The sequence below is a fragment of the Gracilinanus agilis genome, chromosome 2, assembly GCF_016433145.1.
Source record: "Gracilinanus agilis isolate LMUSP501 chromosome 2, AgileGrace, whole genome shotgun sequence".
Taxonomy (NCBI): Eukaryota; Metazoa; Chordata; class Mammalia; order Didelphimorphia; family Didelphidae; genus Gracilinanus; species Gracilinanus agilis.
The window spans coordinates 604,919,552-604,941,490 of record NC_058131.1 but is presented as its reverse complement, the minus strand read 5'-3'; the positions used below and the strand labels follow the sequence as shown (position 1 = coordinate 604,941,490).

Sequence of the window (21,939 nt, the reverse complement as noted above, 5' to 3'; positions counted from 1 at the left end):
GTTATTTTCTTGCCAGATCTCTTCCATTTTCCTCAAAATCTCAGTTTTGAACTCTTCCATAGCTTGTGAGGAGTTTTCCTTATTTGAGGAGGGTTCGGATGCTTGTTTGTTCTCCTCCTCTGTTTGCTCGGTTGTCTGGATTTTCTCTGTGTAAAAGCTGTCGAGTGTTAAAGACTTCTTTTTCTTGTTGTTATTCTTTCTCTTCTGAACTTCCTGAGTCTGAGTAGCCATCATTAGCCCAACAGCTTCTCAGATTTATCCTCGTGCTCAGTGTCTGTCCGCGATCTATTGGCTCCTGAGGTCTGAGTTCTAGTTTTTTCCAAGGTCAAGCCCCCTGGTAGACCCCCTTGCTTGATCCTCTGGCGGAGGTTTCTTTACAAGTCTCAGGGCGCTGCTTCCACAGTCGTATACCCGTCCACACTGGTTCCCCACTTAGGCTTTAGTTCCTGGCTGTGTCTGCCTCCACCCACGCCTCCGCAGTGCCTGCGCTCTGCTCAGCCTGCGTTGTGCGCCCTGTGTCCTGCTCCCGCGCTCAGATTTCGCCTGCGTTTTTTGGCTTAATGGGGTCCTAAGTCTTGCTGCTCTCAGGAACAGGCCCCGGAGCTGCCAATGACTCGATGGGTGCCCCAAACTTGCTCTATTTCTTTTTAGCTGGCTTCAGAGCTACAGGTGTTGTGTGTGGAGGGGGTGGGGGTGGGGCGGTTGCTCAGCCCGCGATTTAGTGAGAGCCCTTTATAGCATGGTAATGCCTCAATTCCACGTACCTTCCACGCTGTGCCCTGTTGTGGGGGTTCCTCCGTTCGTCTGGACTTGTTTTTATGTCCCCTTGAGGAGTTTTGTGTGTTTCGGTCAGGAGAGTTTAAGAGCTGCTTCTTACTCTGCCACCATCTTAACCCGGAACCACGAAGATCCATGTTTTAATAGACCCAGGATCTGGATGTAACTATAATTTGTGGAACATGGTTAAAGTGTTTTTGAGTATATATGAATGGATCTATTTCTTTCTTACTCACTTATGTATGGCAAGATTTCCTACAAAAGTTATTGTCTATTTTCCTCAAAATTTTTCTAATTAAATAAGAACATTTATCGTGCCATTGAAAATATTTTTGATATAGGAAAATAATGGGCATTTTGGTGCAAACTAACTTTGTATTTTGCTTCTTCAAATCAATTTTCGCTAAACAGTGATTGAATATATTTTTGTTTTTACAAGATAATCTAGAGATTCTAGGCTTTACTGAAGACCTTTACTGACCCAGCATTTTATAGTATTTGGAAGTTGGAAGGGGTCATCTAGTCCAATTCTCTCTATAACATACTTAACCAGTATGACTGTAGATCAATCAATCCCTGCAGGATAGTGGTAGTGTCGGGTGGTGAGAAGAAGGAAATCTTTCACATATGTCAGCTACTGTTTTGAATAGTATTGTTTCACAAGTACATGGAGGCAGACAGGGTTCAGCTATCAAAATCAGTTCTAATTTTGGAAAAGATTTGCCATTCTTAATATTCAATGGAATTCCCAGGAATCAATAAAGTAACATCCACTAATGATATCAGCTGGAATGTACACATAACTTACTAATCCAATGGCAATATATTAAACACATTTAAAAATACCATTACATCTTCTCTCTCTTTTTTTTTTTTGCTTTCTCCTGCTCCTCCTCCTTCTTCTTTCCCTTAGAATCTAATACTAAGTATTGATTCCAAAGCAGTAAGACCAAGGCAATTGGGGTTGTGACTGAGGCCACATTTCAATTCAGGACCTCCACACCTGGCTCTCTATCCATTGAGCCATCTGGCTGCCTCTTGCTTTCTTCTTAAAGAAAGCTAGGTGGCACAGTGCCTAGAATCTTCAACTTGGATTGGGAAGATCCAAGTTTGAATCTTGCATTAGATAGTTATTAGCTGAGAACTTGGTTAAGTCACTTAACTCTCTGTGTCTTAGTTTTCTCATTTGTAAAATATAAAACTTACCTTCTGGGGTTATTTGAGTTAACATCTATAAAGTAAACCTAAAAGTAATATATAAAGCTAATTATTACAATTATAATTGTAATGATGATTACTAAAGAATTCCAGCATGGCATAAGGGAAAGAGCCCTGGAGTTGGAGTCAGAAGACTTGGATTCAAGTTACCAATTAGCTATGAGATCTTCTTCACTTCTGTAAGGCACGATTTTTTCATTTCTAAAATGGGGAAGATGGTTTAAATGATCTCTGAGATCCCTTCCAACTTTAAAATTATAATTCCATGATATTAAAGTGATTTCAATGACAATTTTACAAAAGATTAGAAGCTGTTTTTGAAATACTTTGTTACTAGTGCAATCTGAGATTTTACGCTTTCCCCCAAATGTAGGTAACAACAGTGAAAACATTATCTTTTTCCCATAAGTAATTATACTACAAAAATAACTTATATTAAAAAAACCCAAATATGCTAGTATATAAAAAACCACTTTTACAAATATATATATATATGTATATATATATACATTTATATATATAATTAGAGCCTTTTAATACTGTGTCAGTTTGATAAAAAAATCTCAAGAAATAGTCATTATGAACACCTCTTCTTATTTATGGGTTTATTAATAACATCCAAACTACTGGTGGCACATGTGTTTCATGCACACACATACACACACTATTCTGTAAAAGTATAGAAGAGTGGTTCCCAAACTTTTTTGGCCTACCGCCCCCTTTCCAGAAAAAATATTACTTAGCACCCCAGGAAATTAATTTTTTTATTTTAATAGCAATTAATAGGAAAGATAAATGCACTTGTGGCCATCACCGACACCCTAGATCGCTGCAGCACCCACCAGGGGGCGGTGGTGCCCACTTTGGGAATCACTGCTATAGAACTTTCAAAAGAACTGGGGGAACTAAGTGGCTCAATGGATAAAGCACAGGGTCTGGAGTCAGGAACACTCATCTTCCTGAGTTCAAATCTGGTCTCGGATACTTCCAGCTGTTTGATTCTGGGTAAGTTGCTTAACCCTATCACTTCCAGTTGAGCAGGAGAAGGAAATGGTAAACCATTCCAATATCTTCCCCAAGAAAACCCCAAATGGAGTCACAAAAAGTTGGATACAACTGAAAAAATGACTGAACAACAAAAATAGAAAGCTTTGTAAACTGATTTTTAAAAAACATTTTATTGATTCCTTTTGTTTTTATGTTACATTTGTTTCTTGATATACTTGACTTTCCATTACCACTCCTCCCTCCATGCCCTACCACATCCCACTTCCCATACACTGCTTTGTAGCAAAGAAAAACCATTAAGCCAAACCAACTCAACATCTAACAGCATATGCAACATGGTACCCATCGCCCCTTGTTCTTTACTGATTTTAGGCATTATATAAGGTAACAGAAAGGCACAAATCCAGAGATGTGTTTAGTACAAATTTGTGCAGATTTCCCCTGGCAGAATGGGCCAATGACAACGATTTGTTCCAACGACAATGAAGGCAACGGATGCAGGTGCTATAGAGAGCTTAGAGCTTAGTCAGACTCTGAAGATGTCAAGGTCATCCACTGCATCCAACAGCCAGGTGTCCCGACTTGTCCTTTTTGTCTTGCCACTGGACTTGGATGACTCTGAAAGAGTGAAGCTGATGGCTTTAGGCAACTGTCTCATTTAAATCCAACTCATGCACAAGTCAAGATATCTCCCCATGATGTCACTGATCCTCTTGGGAAAGGACAAACCTTGATCTGAGTTCACCTATCTCTCAGTGTTATTTTTTTCTGTTTATTTCTTTCCTGGTTTTGTTCCCTTTGCTCTGTATCTCATGTTTCTCTGAAATCTTCATATTTATTTTTACTTATAGCATAATATTACATTATATACAGATACCATATTGTTGAACCATTCCCTAATCAAAGAGCACTCTTTTGTTTCTAGGTTTTTACTAGCTCAAAAATTGTCAAAATAATTTGGTAGATATGACATTCTTTTTTCTTTTTGACCTTTTTGAATCTATTTCTATTCAAATCTTCAGACCCATTTCCTCCTTCCCAATAGTGGTAGACTGCTTCAAGCTTCCTCTTTGTATAGCAAAAAGCAATAATTACAATCCTTCAAGTAAAATAAAGGTCTTCCAAGCCTTATTTGCCCAGCCACTGCATCCAAAAGTCTTCTGGGCAATGAAATCTTCTACTCTCCAAATCCCCAGATGCTGCTTATTATTATACAACTTGTTATTATACTCTAAGAAGCCCTATGCCTAGCCATCTGTTCTACTGCTAGACCCTTGAAATACCTTCAAGGATTTTCAAATTCACCTTAGAGGTGAAATCCCTTATATGTGTTATCTCCCTCAATTAGAGTGTTATTTCCTTGAGAAAGGGTAATGTCTTATTTTTTTTTATCCTTACCTTTTGTCTTAGTATTGATTCTAAGACAGAGGATTAGCAAGGTCTAGGCAATTAGGGTTAAGTGACTTGCCCAAAGTGATACAGCAAGGAAGTATAGTGTGGAAGAGTCCTAGATGGATATCAGACATTATAATCCACCTAGAAACTCCCCAGGGCCAGGGAAGCACAAAAACCCTTGGGTTATGGAAATAAAGTTTATTTTAAAAGGGAATAAAGGACCCTAGCTCTATTCAAACTAATTCCACACAACTTCTAAGGCTCCTGCTTAAGGAGAGCCTTTGTTTTCTTCTATGGGCCCTACTTAATCCTCCCTATGCTATCTAAGAACTGCCCCTCCCACCCCAATGCCATCAGACTTAATCTAAACTTACTACCAATAATTAATAAGAAAGAAAGGGGGGGAAAAAAAACCCTGGCTTTGGCTGCTGTGTTAAGTAATCAAAGTTATAGATGGAAAACTTTGGATTACCTTAACCAAATAGGAATTCTAGTAGTTCAACCACTGGCAGATGAAACCTGGACTCAGGAAAAACTGGTTTCCTCCAAGTAAATCCTCTACCTGGATGCCAAGGACTTCTCCACAAAATCCTGACCCTCCAGGGAGAATCTTTCAGAGGAAAAACCCTCCTTCAGCTGGATGGGAATTGTAGGCAGAGAGACAAAACCTCCCTCCAGCTTGGTCAAAATCCAAGAAAGAAGTGAAGTTCAGTTATTTCCAGTTGTTAGACCCACAATTCCTTTCTACCCAGAATCCTTTCCCAGAGCTTAATTCAAAATTCCCTTCTTTTAACCAACCCTAGAAAACCAGACTATTCCAAACTATATTTCTACAGAAGCATCTAGGGTCAGATTTGAAACCAAGTCCTCCAGACTCCAGGTCTGGTGCTCTGTCCACTGTGCTACCTAGCTGCCCCTGTCTTATTTTCTAAATGTGTATCTCTTGTATTTAGCTTAGTGCAGTGCTTAATAAATGCCTTTTCATTCATTCATTCTTGATATACAAGCCCAAAAGGTAGGAACAATTTGGTCGCTTTTCTTGAATAATCCCAAATTGTTTTCCTAAAGAAATAAATTCACAGCTCTAACACTAGTGGGTCTGTCTTTTCAGAGACCCTCCATTACTGACTATATTATTTTTAATCATCTTTGTCTATTTGAGTGGTAGTAGGTAATATCTAAGAGATGTTGTAATTTAAATTTCTCTTATTAGTAATTTGGAGCATTGTTTTGTATGGTTGTTGATGACCCATAACTTCTTTTAAACATCATTGATTTGTATCTTTTGAACACTTGTTTCCGGAGGAATGAGACTTAGTCTTATATATTTATATTAATTCCATATATTTCTTGGATATCAGATTTTTATACCATACATTTTTCCTATTAATTGCTATAGTTAGCATTTCTAGTACTATGCCATAGAATAGTGGAAAAGGGGGACATCTTTCCTTATTTCTATACTTACTGGAAAAACTTCCTGTGTTTCTCCACTGTAAATAAAGCTAACTTTTTTAGTTCTGACACATATATCTAAAAATAAATGAGTGCTTTGTTTTCCCAGTTTTTTGCACAATATAATCAATATAATACCAATTTTGTGTGTGCATGGTATTTATTTGGTTTTATTATACATCCTCCTAATACTGACCACTTTGTATATGCCGGATATAAAACCATCCTAATCATAATGAATTGTTGCACATGCTACTTCAGTCACTTTTCACTTTATTTAATTTTCTATGTCAATATTGGTCTATAATTATCTCTCTCAGTTCACTCCTCCCTAATTTGGGTATCAGAACCAGTTTTATCTCATAAGAGGAATCTAGTTGAGTGCCTTCTTTATTGTTAACAAGTTTTCAGTATGATTGTTTGCTTTAATTCATAAAACATTATAGGAAATCCATGCAGAATAGATATTTTTCTGCAAATGCTCAATTTTTCTATCTGAAGTTGGACTATTTTAGTTATTTCTCCTTTTGCTAATGTGTTTTGTTATTATTCTTGTAATTACTCATTTCCTATGACCTTTCAGTTTTGTTCCCCTGTAAGTGGGTCTATGGAGGTAAGGTAGTATAGAGAGTAGATACTGTTGAAATTATCTGGAAGATGACTTTTATTTTCTTTTATTTTCTAGCCATGCAACCCTGGACACAGAACCCAGACTTAATGTGCCTCAGACCTTAAAAATCTACTAGGGACTTAAAAACCTACTAAATTGGGGGCAGCTGGGTAGCTCAGTGGATTGAGAGCCAGGCCTAGAGGCGAGAGGTCCTAGGTTCAAATCCAGCCTCAGACACTTCCCAGCTGTGTGACCCTGGGCAAGTCACTTGACCCCCATTGCCCACCCTTACCACTCTTCCACCAAGGAGCCAATACACAGAAGTTAAGGGTTAAAAAAAAATCTACTAAGTTACAGATGGGTTGCAATCTACTTCGGTGGAGGGAATCCCCTATAAAATCAAGAGATTTTCAGGTATTCACCTAACTATGTATCTAGTACATGAAATTTTCTTTATTTCCACTCTACATCATATAAATTATTGTTGTTTAGTCATTTTCAGCTGTTTGACTCCTTGTGACCTCATTTGAGGTCTTCTTGGAAAAGATACTGGAATGGTTTAACATTTCCTTTTCCAGCTCATTTTACAGATGAGGAAACTGAAGCAAATAGGGTTAAATGACTTACCTAGGGTCACACAGCTTATATGTGAAGCACGATTTAAACTCAGGAATATAATTCCTCCTGATTCCAAACCTGGCACTCTAATCCATTCCACCATCTTGTGCCTCTCTCTATCAAATGTAATCTAGTTATCTAATTATCTAAATGTAATCTAATCAAAAATTTGATTTTTTTTTCTTTTTTCCAATCAAATTAACTAATGGTTTATTGTTTTTGCTAGCAATCCTTAAACAGATCTTTGTTTATAGGTTGACTCTCTTTATTTTTAGCTTTATTTTTTAATTAACCTTATTTTTTGATTTAAACTTTTCTTCTTTTATGCTTGTTTTGAAGTTGACTAGAGTTTTTTTTTAATTGCGTGCTCTCCTTCTTTAGATCCATTTTAGACTCTTAATGTTAATGAATTCATGGTCCTTTGAATTACTGAAGTATATCCATAGACAGATATTGATGTATTTGTAGGACTTACTTACAAATCCATACACACAATAATGTTGTCCATTCTGCGGTGGTCAAGATAGGAAACAGCTGTTAAAGTTGTGATAGTCAAACAATAGTAAGTTTCATTTTCTACTCTTTAACCTTCTCTAACTTCTTGTCTGTTCTCTTATTTCCCTTCTATTTCTCCAACCTTTCTTGCCAAATTCACTCCCTCATCACTTATGTTCTTTTTTTGCCTACTGTAATGGAGGATTACCAGGGAAGTTAACTAAATTATCTGTGGGTTCACAATGGGGTGAGGGAGGCAGGAATGACAGACGGACAGGACCAAACGAGGTTGGAAGACCAGGTTTTACTGCCAAGGAGGTGTCTGTTACTGAAGTAGCAGTTGGGCCCAACTGCCACCCTGCAGTATCTAGTCTAGGCCTATGGAAAACAGCAAGTAAAAGCAAGAGTTTTAGAACACTTTTAATCAAGAATAAGGATGGGAATCGGGGTTACTACACTCCTCAGACTAGGGGCAAACCCCAGGGTCAGGGAAGGGACTTGTCTACACTAACTGAGACCTAATCAAGACAGGGCCCAGGGAAAAGCAGGATTGAAGTGGATATCCTCACAGTAGTGACCAGCTCCACTCCAGTGGTGTTTCTGCTCCTCCAGGACCACCTGCTGTACTCTTCCAAGTGGGTAGATTCTGGGAGCTGACCCAGCCCAAGTTGACCTGCAACTCAGGTTGGGATTAGCAGTCTCTACCAAAATCTCCCACAAGTAGGTGATGGTCTTTCCACAGGATCTCTGGCAATCTGGTGTCTCCTAAAGTCAGTTGCAACTTGCCCCAACCACCATGGAGTCCCTCTCAGAGAGCCACTTCCTGCTTCCCCATTCCATGATGGAATTCTCCAGCCCTTCCTGCTAGGTCTAATACTAATACTGAGCTAATAACTAAGTAATAATCTTCCTCACAACACTACTTAGCATTATCTCTTTTCAGATATTACTCATTACTAATTTTAACCCTTCTCAATCCCCTTATCCAATACTTCTCAGATTAAAAAAATACTATGTACAGATTATTATATAAGGCACTAGAGATGATATAGGCAGGAAATAAGAACCAAAGCACATGGTACTTACAGCCTCAGAAGAGGCATATTATAAAAATACAATTAAATTCAATAGAAAATGGAATATTTTGAGCATGGATTAACATAATGGATTGGAATAAGCCCTGAAATGGAAGTCAGGAGCCCTGGGTTCAAATTCCAGTTTTGCCATTTACTTTGAGCAAATCATTTTTACCTCTTTAGGCTTCAGTTTCATCTGCAAAATGATGATAATACTAGTACTATCTAACTCAACACTCTGTTGTCAGGAGAATGCTTTGTAAACTTCAAAATGCTACATAAAATGAGTTACAGATGTGAAGTATAATCAAAATATTATATGAGTTCTGAGACAGGGAAATCATTACCAGTGATGATGGAGGGGGTGGAACAGGTGATTAAGGGAAGGATTTGTTGGTTAAATGGTACTTCCATTGGAATTTACAGGAGAGATAGAATAATCCAGGGATAGAAGAAATATTTAACAAAGCACAGAGGTAGGAAAGAGAAAGATACTTACAGGAGATGACCAGCAGTTTATTTTAGCTATAATAAGGAAGAGCAGATATGAGGCTAGAAAGATAAGAGTGGAGCCAGGTTGTACAGAGCCTTGAATACCAGGAAAACATGTGTGAATGTTATTCATTAGGCATTGAGACATCATGGAAGGGTTTTCAACAATGGAGTGACATGACTGGATTAGGAATATAGGCTCATAAAGATATTTAATAAGATAGGTCTAGTGGGAATTTTTCAAGCCTAAAATTTGTTTAGCTCCTACTAACCTGCCATTTCCATTCCTTATTTAAATTCTGTTCATATCCATCCAAGTTCAATAACTAGTCATTGTATATATATATTGAGACCAAGGTAAGTGCCTTCTTTGTGCCAGGTATGGTGCTAAGCACTGACGATAAATATGAATAATGATCTTTAAGACATGGTGCTAAATGGGCTAGTTCAGTGGATAGAGAACCAGGCAGGAGGCTTCCTGGGCAAGTCATTAATCTCAATTGCTTAGCCCTTAACATTATTCTGCCTTGAAACCCATACTTGTATCAATTCTAAGACAACAGGTATGGGTTTTTTGGTTTGTTTGTTTTTTTAAAACCATGCTGCTGAAGGTAGCATTTTCTTTAACCCTCATGCTCTTCATAGGGTCCTCAGTTCATCTTTCTCTCACCAGGAATACTGTATTTTAACCTTTATCCCCTTTCTCAGTAGGGAGCTTAATTTTTTTCAAAATATCTTTATTAACAGTACTCTTGGAGTGCTGGAATATGCTGCCCTTTCAGACAATAGTCACTGCTTTTTCTTCTTCCTTGTATATTTTGCTTGCAATCCATATTGTCCAAAGAATTAATATTAATGGTATTGTATAGCCTTTAGAATATCATCATCCCAAATGTCAATCTGTATTCCTTAAATCAACAGTTCTCAAAGAGGGTCAAGTCCCACTATTGAGCACTAGTTCTCTAATAACTAAGGAGTGAAGGTGTTATTAACCCAGCACCTAATCATAGTGTACAGAAATAATAGAGCAATGTCCTGAGGTAATAAACAAAAATTCAGTGATATAATTATTAAAATCTCATTCTCTACTGACTCCTATTGGTGTCTGCTGCCTTATTCCCATTCCCCTCAATCCATCTTGCTCTTAATGTCATTCTAAAGCAAATTATCCCTTCCACTTTGCTCTCTAAAATGCTTGCTTGGGGGGGGGGGAGTGGGGGCAGCTGAGTAGCTCAGTGGATGGAGAGCCAGACCTAGAGACTAGAGTTAAGAGAAATACTGTGAACCTTAATACTGAATTCATTGAAGATAGAAGAGAAGCATCCTGGAAGATGGTAGACAACATCTATTAGAATTTTGATAGAGGGGGCATCTGGGTGACTCAGTGGATTGAGAGCCAGGCCTAGAGACGAGAGGTCCTAGGTTCAAATCTGGTCTCAGACACTTCCCAGCTGTGTGACCCTGGGCAAGTCACTTGACCCCCATTGCCTAGCCCTTACCACTCTTCTGCCTTGGAGCCAATACACAGTACTGACTCCAAGATGGAAGGTAAGGGTTTAAAAAAAATAAACAAATAAAAATAAAATAAAATAAAAATAAATAAAATAAAATAAAATGCTTGCTTGGGAGTAAACAAATTTATTTTCATCTTAAATCTTAAATCTTCCTTTCCCACTCCTTTCATATTCTCTAAGACTTGGCTTCCTCTATGGCTGCCATTTCTAGCACTGGTTGAACTTTCACTCATTCTGCCAACCCACTGGTCAAGGTAGGTAGTTGGAATATTCCTTGCTCCCTATTGCCACTTTCCAGTTCTCTCTCTACCTACATCATTCAGTAGCCTCTCTTCCTTTGAGGTTCACTCAATTCATATCTACCACTCTATCAAATTTATTTTTTTTAAAGAACTCTGAAATTCTTTATCTGATCACAATCTGTTGTCCTTCCACCTCTCCTGCCTTGCAACTCCAAACCCTATTGTTCATTATTATTATGACTTCCAATGTCTCAACCCCTTAATTCTTCCCCAGGACATCACTCCTCTACTGACTACATTCTCCTTCCTTCCCTATCTTAACACCTTAGAGAACCAGTTCCAACTATACATTGTCCTCTCAGATTTATTTATCTAGCCCTAAACTTTCTCCTGACCTCCAGTCTTGCTTTTCCTTCTTCCTTGGACTAGACATCCCACAGACATCTTAAACCCAACATATCCAAATTGAGCTCATTATCTTTTCCCCCAAAACCCTTCCTGCTTCCTAGTTTCCCTATTATCAGCGAGGGTACCACCATCTTCCTAGTCACCCTGACTCACAACCCAAATGTCATCTTCTCATCACCCATATTGAATCTGTTAACACTTGTACATATTCATTTGTAACTCCTCTTGTGGATGCCCCCATCTTTTCTCTAACAATGCCATGTTTGAACTCTTAGCACGAGTCTCTTCCCATTCTAGGGCCAAAGCAGCTAAGTTTTATTGTTCTCTCTGCTCATGTTATTGCTTCTACTCAATCAAGTCCAATGGTTCCCTGTCACATTCAGGATCAAATATGAAATCTTCTGTTTGGCATTCAGAGGTTATAAACCTTTTTTCCTTTCAACCTTCCCAGTCTTCTTATACTTTACACCAAACCACCTACTACCAATAGTGATATTGGTTTCATATTGTTCTTCCTACAAAATAATCCATCTCAGACGATATTTTCTTTGGCTATCCTTCATGTTTGGAATTCTCACCTTCTTCATCTCGGTCTTCTGGCTTCTCTGATTTGAGCTCAATTAAATTTCTACCTTCCACATGATGCTTTTCCTGCTCTCCTTAAGGCTCTCTTATTTCTGTTGATTACTTCTCTTGTATATAGCTTGTTTGTACATTGTTATTTGCATGCTGTTTTCTCCATTAGACTGAGATCTCCTTGAGAGAGTAGTTAACTATCTTTTGTCGCTATATTCTCAATGCTTGGCACAGTGATGGCCCTAAATGCTTGCTGACTGTCTGACTGATCTTACACACAATAATCAAGTCATTATAGTAAAAAACAAACAAAAAAAAATCTGTAGAGCAATAGTTCCAATGAGGAAAAGGCCTTTACATTATCCATTATAGCAAAAAGAATATAGAAGAAAAATAATTTTTTAATGATCTTTGCTCCGAAGAGGAAAAGTCTTGACATAAGCTATGCCCAAATAAGCTTAAAATAAGAAAAAATTCAAAAGAAAAATAACTTAAAATTCCGGGATAAGACCCAAAATGTAACATGCCTAAATGTGACATAATGTTGTTAGAATCTGTTTTTGGATGCCTAATTTTACTAAGTTCCCATTTTCCCCTGAATCTCACTAGAATTAATACATACAAAAGGTGGGCATGATACAAAAGAAAAAAAAAAGAAGGGAGAGTGCAATTTACTTAAAATAGAAATGCAAGTTAATATAAGTAACATAAATAGCAAAAACTCACAAACCACAAAATCCACAAAAACCCTTCCTTCAATCTCCAGGTTATGGTCCTCTCCCTCCAACTCCCTCAGCTCTCCTTGTATTTAGAACACAGTGGAGGAGAGAGATAGGCAGTTCTATAGCTTCCTAAAATAACTCTTTGGTCTCCCTATTACATGGAGAAAACAAAACCAAAGTCACTCATGAGAGGTAGTAGGATATCTCATGGCTGTACTTGGGGTGCCCTGGGCTTCTTTACACAAACAATATCTCTGGCTCCACATATCTGAGGTTTTCCTCAGCCTTTGGCTAGGGGAGGGGACATGTGGGGGGCAGGATACCTTGCCCTTCTACCACTTTTATTAGAAGTGCCAACACTTATCTATCTCCAGAGAAAGAACCACTGAAGTCAGATGCAGATCAAAGCATACTATCTTTCACATTAGTTTGTTTATGGTTTTATTTGGGGGTTTTGGTTTTATAGGAGTATTCTATATAGAAATGTTTTATATGATAATATATGTAAAATCCATTTCAAATTGCTTATGATCTCTGAGAGGGGAAGAGTGACAGAGAGACAATTTGGATCTTATAATTTCAGAAAACATACATTGAAAATTAGATTATATGCAATTGGGAAAGTAGTTTTAATTAAAAAAAAAAAAAAGATAAAAAGAATTGCCAGAACTAGAATGGAGAAAATGTCACTGTGAGTCAGTACTTCATGGTCTGCAAATTTGAGTTGGGGGAAAATCCTTTAGTTATGGGGGTGTTTCTTTTTCTCTCCCTTGTGATAATGGTTTCTTTTTACTTCTCTTCTCTCTTGGAAACTCTGCTTTTCAATCTTCCATCTTCTTTTTGACTTACCTCTCACATGCCTCCCTAGAGGACTTTATTAACAGCAATAATTTCCAAAGAGCCTATTCCACTGTCCCCAGTAGGGAACAGAGGCACCTTTTATGCTGGCTGTTTTCCACAGCCACAAGCACTCTGTAGCACAATGATCTGTAGTTTTGCAAGTGCACAACATTGATCACAAGGTTAACTGGGCAAGGGAGTATGGAGGTATATTCAAGAGTCCTAGAAAAATAATTCCAAGTACATGGCCTGTTGAAAATGATGGTAGTTTAATCTTCAAATAAAGGCACAGCCACATAGTGCAATGAGCATTACAAGATAGTCAGAACACCCAAATTGTAATTTGAGTTGTCATTAAACTCTGCGGGTCCATTTTAAACACCTGATTCAATATATAGCTACCCTAGACTTTAAGTCCTATTCTAGCCCACCTTCTCGGGCTCTGTTGTTAAGTACAGATGGAGGAGGGAGACAGGCAGTTGATTACTTATTCTGAAATCACCTTCTAAAGAGCTATGAGTATATCCAAACGATTGTGTGCGACAGCACCAGACCAACAGGTATCAATACATAAAACAGTCAGTTTCCTGTCCATTTCAGTATCTGGAGGAAAGAGTTCAATTATCATAGTCACATTGTTTTATAGTTTTCTGTAAAACACATTCCTCTTGAAAACCCTATGAGATACACTGTGCCAGGGTTATAATCCTTATTTTACAGGAGAGCATTGTGGTGTGAAGAAGTGAAGAATTTGAAGGGACTCCAGAGGCCATATAGTTGAGCTATTTCAACCTACGGATTTTGAAAGCAAGAGCAAGGTAAGGGAAATGACTTTCCCAAGGTCAGTCAGAGGCAAAGTTTGAAGCCATCATCTCTTTCCAAGTCTAGTGACCTCTTTACTCTAACACACTAATTCTGAGCTATACCCACCAATTCGGGAATAACTTAACAGAAGAGTAAATAGAGTCATGGTTCCTGGAGGATCATAAAACTTGGAGCCAGAGATGACTTTAGAAATAATTTACTTCGATCTCCTTGATTACTGGAGAAACTGGAACCCACAGAGATTAAGGGACTTGTCTAAGGTCATATAGGAGGAAACTGAATAATGGGATGAATGAATAAGGACTTAAAATGTGCTAAGCTTTCAGGATACAAATATAGACAGAGCCATAGTGCCTGTTCTCAAGGAATTTGTATATGGAAAGACAATATATATATGGAGGACTTGTAGCCAGGAAAGGAAATTTTGGTCTAAGTGACAGGGATGGCAAACTGATGTATAGGAAAAGCAAATGACATGACCTTTCCAGAAATAATTATAATATTGATCTGAGTGCTGCACCCAGAGCAAAAGGCAGAAGAGGGTACATAAGCAGGGAAGGCAGATGGCAAGACAGCCTGGATGGATGATGGGAAGATGGAACATGGTCTGAAGCCAGTGAGATATGAGCTAAGTGAACTACTTTTCATGTGGTTATCAGAGGAAAATAGTGACCTAGAACCAATGATTGTAATTGGGCAGGCTGAAGGGAGCTCAGAAAAAGAGGTAAATACTTTGCTCTATTATCTCTTGCCACTGGCACATTCTTGCATCCTACGTTCTGTAGAATGCTAAGGTTCACTACAGCCAGATGAAGAAATTTGTATGAACACTGGATTTGGAATCGGAGACCTTGGCTCAAATCCTTAGCTCTGTCACTTAATATTTCCCACTTGACTGCTCACTTGGTCTTCACCTCTGACTCTTCCTACAAGATCAAATCAACTCTGAAATACACCTCATTAGTACCCCTTTCCTCTGGGGCAGACTCAATCATTTGCTACTTGGGTAGCAGGCACTTAAGCTACAGGGCTTCATCATGCTTCCCATGCAGGATGAGGAAATTTCCTACCAATAAATTGGCAACAGTTTTAACAGAGTTGACTAGGTACAGATCTGTCCTTAGACATGTATGCCTACCTGAACTTTAATAGCTTGTTTTCCTAGGCAGTTAAAAATCATTCTTGTTTACTTGAGCTGTGGGCACATATAAGCATAAGGCTATGTCCCAGACTTTTAGCTACAAGCTCTTGAAATAACAGCTACCCCATTCTCTCCTTTTGATACATAACCACTTAAAAAAAATACAATAAAATACAAAAATAAATAAGTGAATAAAATAAAAAACAAAAAGAGTAAGTTACCCTCACTTTTGCCTTTGGATTAATTTTTTCACCCTCCCTTAAATTTTATAGACAAAAATAAAGTTAGAGAATATGGTTAACAGTGGTATCATAAGACCCAAGTTCAAATCCTGACTGCTGCTTATAATCTGAATCACCAAACTTTTCTCAAGTCATCTAAACTTTTTAGGGTTCTCAGTTTCCTCATCTGTAAAAATGTAGCTAGGTTAGATAACCTTCCACCTTTAAATATTCTACTAAAGAATTTTTAAAAATCATTTAGGTGTAACCCATCTCTCAAGAGGGTTATGTTCTAGAAAGTCAACTTATATAAGCTCTGCAACTAAATTTCTCATTAAAATCATCTTATGATGGTTTCCATATTAGTTCACAAAATCCTTTTTAATTCACAATATTGCTGTACAATCATGAAATTGAGCACCTTTCTGGACCTATATGTTTATTTGTAAAAAGAGGGAATTGAGACTAGAAGGCTCTTTAGTCCAGTTGAGTTCTAACAATCTATTATTCTACAAGATTAATAATAGTAACTTGAGTTCTAGATTCTAGGAACTGGGGACTATTGAATATTATAAAAAAGTAATTCCATCCCTTTTCATGGGCAAATGGCCAGCCTAGATAAGATCTTTAAATACTGAGAAGATTTATTTTGGTACCTTTCTTCTTCCTAATGATTCCCAATACTCTTCTATTTTCTTAATGTTCCATTACAGCATTTCACTCAATTAATTATTTTGTCTAATACTCTTTTTTTAAACCCTTGCTATCTGTCTTGGAATCAATATCAGTTCAAAGGCAGAAGAGTGGTAAGGGTCCAGCAATTGGAGTTAAGCAAACTTGCCCAGGGTCACAGAGTTAGTAGGAAGGGCCTGAAGTCAAATTTGAAACCAGGACCTCCCATCTCCAGGTCTGCCTCTTTGGTATCCACTGAGATACTGTGCTACCCCCCTCCTCTAATACCCTTTAACTTCTCCAACTTTCATTCCTTCAGGGGCACAGATCTTAGATCTTAGATGTAAGTGGTAGGAAAAAACAATCTTATAGAAGTCAAGTACATTAAGATATAAATGATCAATACAAGAACTTGAAGGTCTTCACAGTCTTAAAGTGGGGAAACATTCTCTGGGTACATATTACATACCTATCTAGTATATTTCCCATCCCCCAACCAAGAGTATATAAGCTCCCTAAGGGCATGAACTGTTTCGCTTTTGATTTTGTATCCTCTGTACTTAGCAAAGTATCTGGCCCATAGTAGATGCTTAATACTTATTCATTGATTACTGTACTTCAGTTTAACAGACTGATACTTTACATTTTTAAATGTATATTGATATATATTGACTGATTTTATATATATATATATATAATGTATGTGTATATCGTTTTAGGAGGAAGCATGATAGTAGTTGAGGGGCTCAGGAAAGGCTTGCTGTGTAGAAGGTGGCTGAATCTTGACAAGACCCAAGAATGTTAAAAGGAAGAGATTATGAACAAGTACACAGCAGACACGAGGTAAAGCCATTGTAAAAGTTCTGAGATGGAAAACGGAATAACTTGAGGCAGCTGGGTGTCTCAGTGGAGCCAGGCCTTGGAGAGGAGGTCCTGGATTCAAATTTGGCTTCAAGATACTTCCTAGATATATGAATCTGGTTGCTTAATGCCAATTGCTTAGCCCTTACCATTCTTTTGCCTTGCAACCAATACTTAATATTGCTTCTAAGACAGAAAGTAAAGGTTTAAAAAAAAAAAAAAAAAGACTGAACAACTTGTGTGAGGAACCAAAATTCCAGAATGATTTTTGACCATGGAATGCAACAATGTATTAGAAGATCTGAAAGGTAGTATGGGGTTAAGACTGGAAAGGTTTTATATGCCAAAGGAATTTATATTTGGTCCAAGTGTCAGCAGGGATCAATTGATGTTTACTCAGAAAGGTATGATAAGGTGTATCATACTTTAGGAAAGTCATGGTGATAGCTGTATGCAGGAAGGATTGGTTGGAGAGAATGGATTAGTGTGGGGAGACACTAGAAGGAGGGAGACCAATTGGCTAAAGGTCTAGAAAGAAAGTTGTGGCTATGTGAGTGAAGAAAGAGGTTATAAGTAAAATGTGGCAAATGAATGTTCATGTGGCATAATTGTAAGAAGTCAAGAATGAGACTGAGGTTGTGAACCGAAGTTACTAGAAGCATGGTGATGCTCTCAACTGTAATAAGGTTGTTTAGAAGGGTGAGTTGTGAAATGGATGAAGATAAAGAGTTTTGGAAACTTTGAGTTGGAAATGTCTATGGAATCACCACCAATTCTCAGTGTCTAATAAGCAAGTTGGGCATTGGAGCTCAGTGTAGTGACTAGGGATAAATCAAGATAAATTAATAAGAGCTAACAACTAAGAAGAATAAAAATCTGGAAAAATGGAAATGCATTTAACTCTGATCTGTGACCCAAACTTCGCTATTTGAATAGTGCTAGAAAAAAGACATTGCTTTCATGGTATATTTTGTTTATCTTTAGAAATTTATACAATGGGTCAATAGTTAGCTAAAAAAAAGAGAAGTAACAAGAGGGGTGGTATGTGAATATAAATTACAGTAAAACAATAGCACCTCAATAAGAATACATTCAATTCTTTTTATCCTACACTTAATAAACTCTTCACCTTCTGCTAGTATTTTAGAAGCTATGGGGCTATGAATTTTTCTTTCACAGGTCAAGAAGTAGGTGAAGTGCTCTGAAGAGGAAATAGTTTGATAGATCTTTTATTAGTCCTGCCAAGCATCAATATGTTTACCAAAATTTACCATCTTAACTTTGGGTGGGTTTATGAAGAAATAAACAAGAATTAATCTTTTGTGCTTTCCTTTCTACTTGGAAATAAAATGATTTTCCGAGATCTAGTTGTCTAATTATGATTCCATAACTTTCCTTAACTAGAGGGAAATGGATTAATTTTTTCTCAGTACTTATAGTAGTTAATATGAACTGGTTTTAATTACAGTCCATACTTTCCAATATCTGGGACCATAAAACAATGATAAGAAGAATTATCATTATTTTGGAAATGTTACCAGATTCTGTAACAAATGCCACTCATTTCATTATTACTAAAGAGTTTTAATAATTAGAAATCCCAAGATTTTTTTAGTGACTATTAACCTAATACTTTAAGCTTTTTTTATTTTTTTGGACCAGGATGTTATATACATGACTACAGTAACAAGAATGCCCCTCTATTTCCCTTTAGTGCAGCTCTCTTAAGAAGCTTAATTCTACATGCTGAAAATTGGCATTCTAGGCTTACCCTCAGACTAAAACTATGTCCATCTCTTCAGGTCAGCACTTCACTGTATTTGGCCAGAGGCCAACTATATACCATCTTTTAACAGTGAATTCTGAAAGTTTAAAATTAACTTTCTTCAGAAGAAACAGAAACAGAAGAAAAGTTTAACACCTTCCCCCACACCACCCCCCTCACCCTCAAAGTCCAACAAAATGTATTCTTGCCTTGTCTACTGCTTAGTTTTTTAAACAAAGATAAAGGAAAATCACACAAGTCAATATGCTCTAATCCATGCATCCTTTATTCCATTACAACCACTGTGTTGCATTTAAGCAACAGTACACAAAGTGGCAACCAACCCCAATCAAATTTTACAACAATCTGAGGCTTGCTTACAGTACATTTAAGGCCTTTAAATCTGGGGAGAAAAAAAACACATACGACAACAACAACCCAAAAAAAAAAAAAAATCCCAAACCCCAACCTATGAGTAGTGTAACAATTTTAAATGTCTTGCATTTCTGATGCATATTCTGTGCCATTCCAGTGTCAAAAATCAAATGACTTCTAAACTAAAGATTAGTTTAGTAAAACCTTTAATTACATAAATTCATCAAAACATAAATGTATAATTTATTTTTTGCCTTGGAAACATTATAAAAATTTTAATAGCAAAATAACAGGGATAAAAACATATTAACAAAATGTATTCAATCATTTATAAACAAATTTTGCAGTTTGTTGTTGTAACTAGACTTAAATGAAAATTACCAATTAAGAATCTATGCACAATGTAAATTCAAATATGTACAATCCTTTTAAAAAGTCTACAAGGAATGCTTTACAGAAGGAAAGTCTGCTATGGCTCTTTGTCAGACCAAGCAGACAATTTGAATATTAAAACTGTTTGCTAGTAATAAATTTACACTTTAAAAAAACATTAAGTTTCATTATTTTTTCTTTAAGAATATTCCAGTTATATTTATATAGTTACAGTTGATAAAATTTGTTGGTAATAACTCCATTATGTATTTATGTTTTAGGAAAAAGGGTTTTTTTGAATGGTTTGCTTGGGAAAAAGATCAGTACATTAACAAGAATTATTGAGAGAAAAAATTTCATCCTGATAAGCTTTCCAGTTACAATACCACAGCTAAAAAATTCACAAATTAAACACTACTCTCTTAGATCAAAGCCAAGAATCCATTAAAAGGAGAAGCTGTAGACAAAGCAGTGTTCCAAATACTGAGAACACTGGATGAAAAAAAAAAAAGTCTTGCATGAAAGAATCATAAATGATCAGACATAAGAGAAAACTGATCTTGGTATATTTCATACGGCACTAGAAAAGTGTCCCCATGTTCAGCTATCATTTCCACTTTCTCCAAGGCAATGAAGCTGAAAAGTTACAGCTGTTTATCACATTATGTGCATTAGTAGGCAGATTTCCATATACAAAAGACTGAAATTTCATCAGATATTTGATTAGAATACCCTAAAGATTGGGCATTTCTTCATAGTTATGAAGCCATTACAGCTATCCAATTAAAGCGTGTGCAAAAACAGATAATTCTTCCATTCACAGTAAATGAGGTAAAAATCAAGTATCCTTCTTCAGGAATTGGGGAGTTCATGAGAGATGAACTGCTTTAGTCTTTCCAGATATTGTGCATAAAGCTCTATGTCATTATGCCCTGCCCCTTCTACCCAGAGAGGTTCTACTGCTCGAGGGCATCGCTCATACATAGCCAGACCATGAGAAAAATCTATTACCTCATCCTCTGTACCATGAATTACCAAAACAGGAGAGGTTACTTTAGATATCTTGTCAATGCTGTAAAAGAGAGGAAAAAAGAAATTAGCTACGCACATATAGAAACCATTTTATTTTTTATTGGCAATTGAATTGACATATATCCAAAAGAAATTTCATTTCTTTCTGAAAGCTTCTAAAAGCTGTCAGAAAAATAAAGTTGGACAGTGACCTCTTGGGTTTATTGATACCTGTGTTAATGCAATTTGGTACAAAGTAGTAAGATTGCCTTTTATATAAATATAACTTGTACATTCAAATAAATATTGTACCCATTCAATTATTTCAACAGTGCTGCCTCCAAAACCACCAAAAACAAACAAAAACAATTTCAGACTTCCTTCTTTGGCACTTGCATATAGAAGAAGCAATAGAAGAAAATTATTGTCTGATGTAGTTAGACCTCATTTCAGAATCTCTGAATATATTAACAATTCAATCTACCTTATTTATCAGACTTTGTTCCAAAGGATTTTAGGCTGTTTCCAAAAGTCAAATCCAACCCCTAAAGATGAGAACTTGCCTCTGCTGAGACAATTCAAAAGAATATGATACGTACATCAAAAACATTCCCAAAAGAAGTGTTCCAAAAATGATGAGGAATGTTATGTCATTGGATTAAATGTATAGCTTCCTGATGGGGCTTATTTTTACTTTATAGGGGCCAACACTATTTACAAAACTAGTCTCATTAAATCACACTTTATATAAATCAAGAAAAGAGAATAATTCCCTAACTTTTCCTTCTTTTGCATCATTTGGAGGGAGAAAATTCATTACAGTCTACTTTTTCTCATCTTTGGTCTTTCTAAAGCTACCCAAAAGGGTGTTAATTAGAATCATCTGTGTGGATAGTACTAACTATGAAAATGTTTACTAGAAAGTGGTTCGATGACCTACATGAACTGATGTGGAATGACATAAGCAGAAACAGGAAAACATTATACACAGTAACTGAAACATTGCTACTTTATTACTAACAGAGCAATGCAATGATCCAGGACAATTCTGAGGGGCTTATGAGAAAGAATGCTACCCACCTCTAGAGAAAGAACTGTGGGAGTAGAAATTCTGAAGAAAACATATGATTTATCACTTGCTTATATGGGTATACGATTTTGGGGTTTGGGTTGTAAAAGATTACTCTATTAAAAATGAATAATATGGAAATAGGTTTTGAGTAAATATATATATATCTGCATATATCTGT

At 36.8% G+C, this 21,939-nt stretch overlaps 1 protein-coding gene across 1 annotated transcript in view; it reads right to left on the bottom strand.

Annotated features, from left to right (window-relative positions):
• Nucleotides 1-19,194: 19,194 nt before the first annotated feature.
• Nucleotides 19,195-21,939, bottom strand: part of ABHD17C (abhydrolase domain containing 17C, depalmitoylase) — an 80,342-nt gene continuing 77,597 nt past the window's right edge. The window contains exon 4 of the mRNA XM_044660154.1: nucleotides 19,195-20,750. Within this exon, the coding sequence (XP_044516089.1) occupies nucleotides 20,531-20,750 (220 nt within the window). The 3' untranslated portion in view covers nucleotides 19,195-20,530. The remainder of the gene's footprint in view (nucleotides 20,751-21,939) is intronic.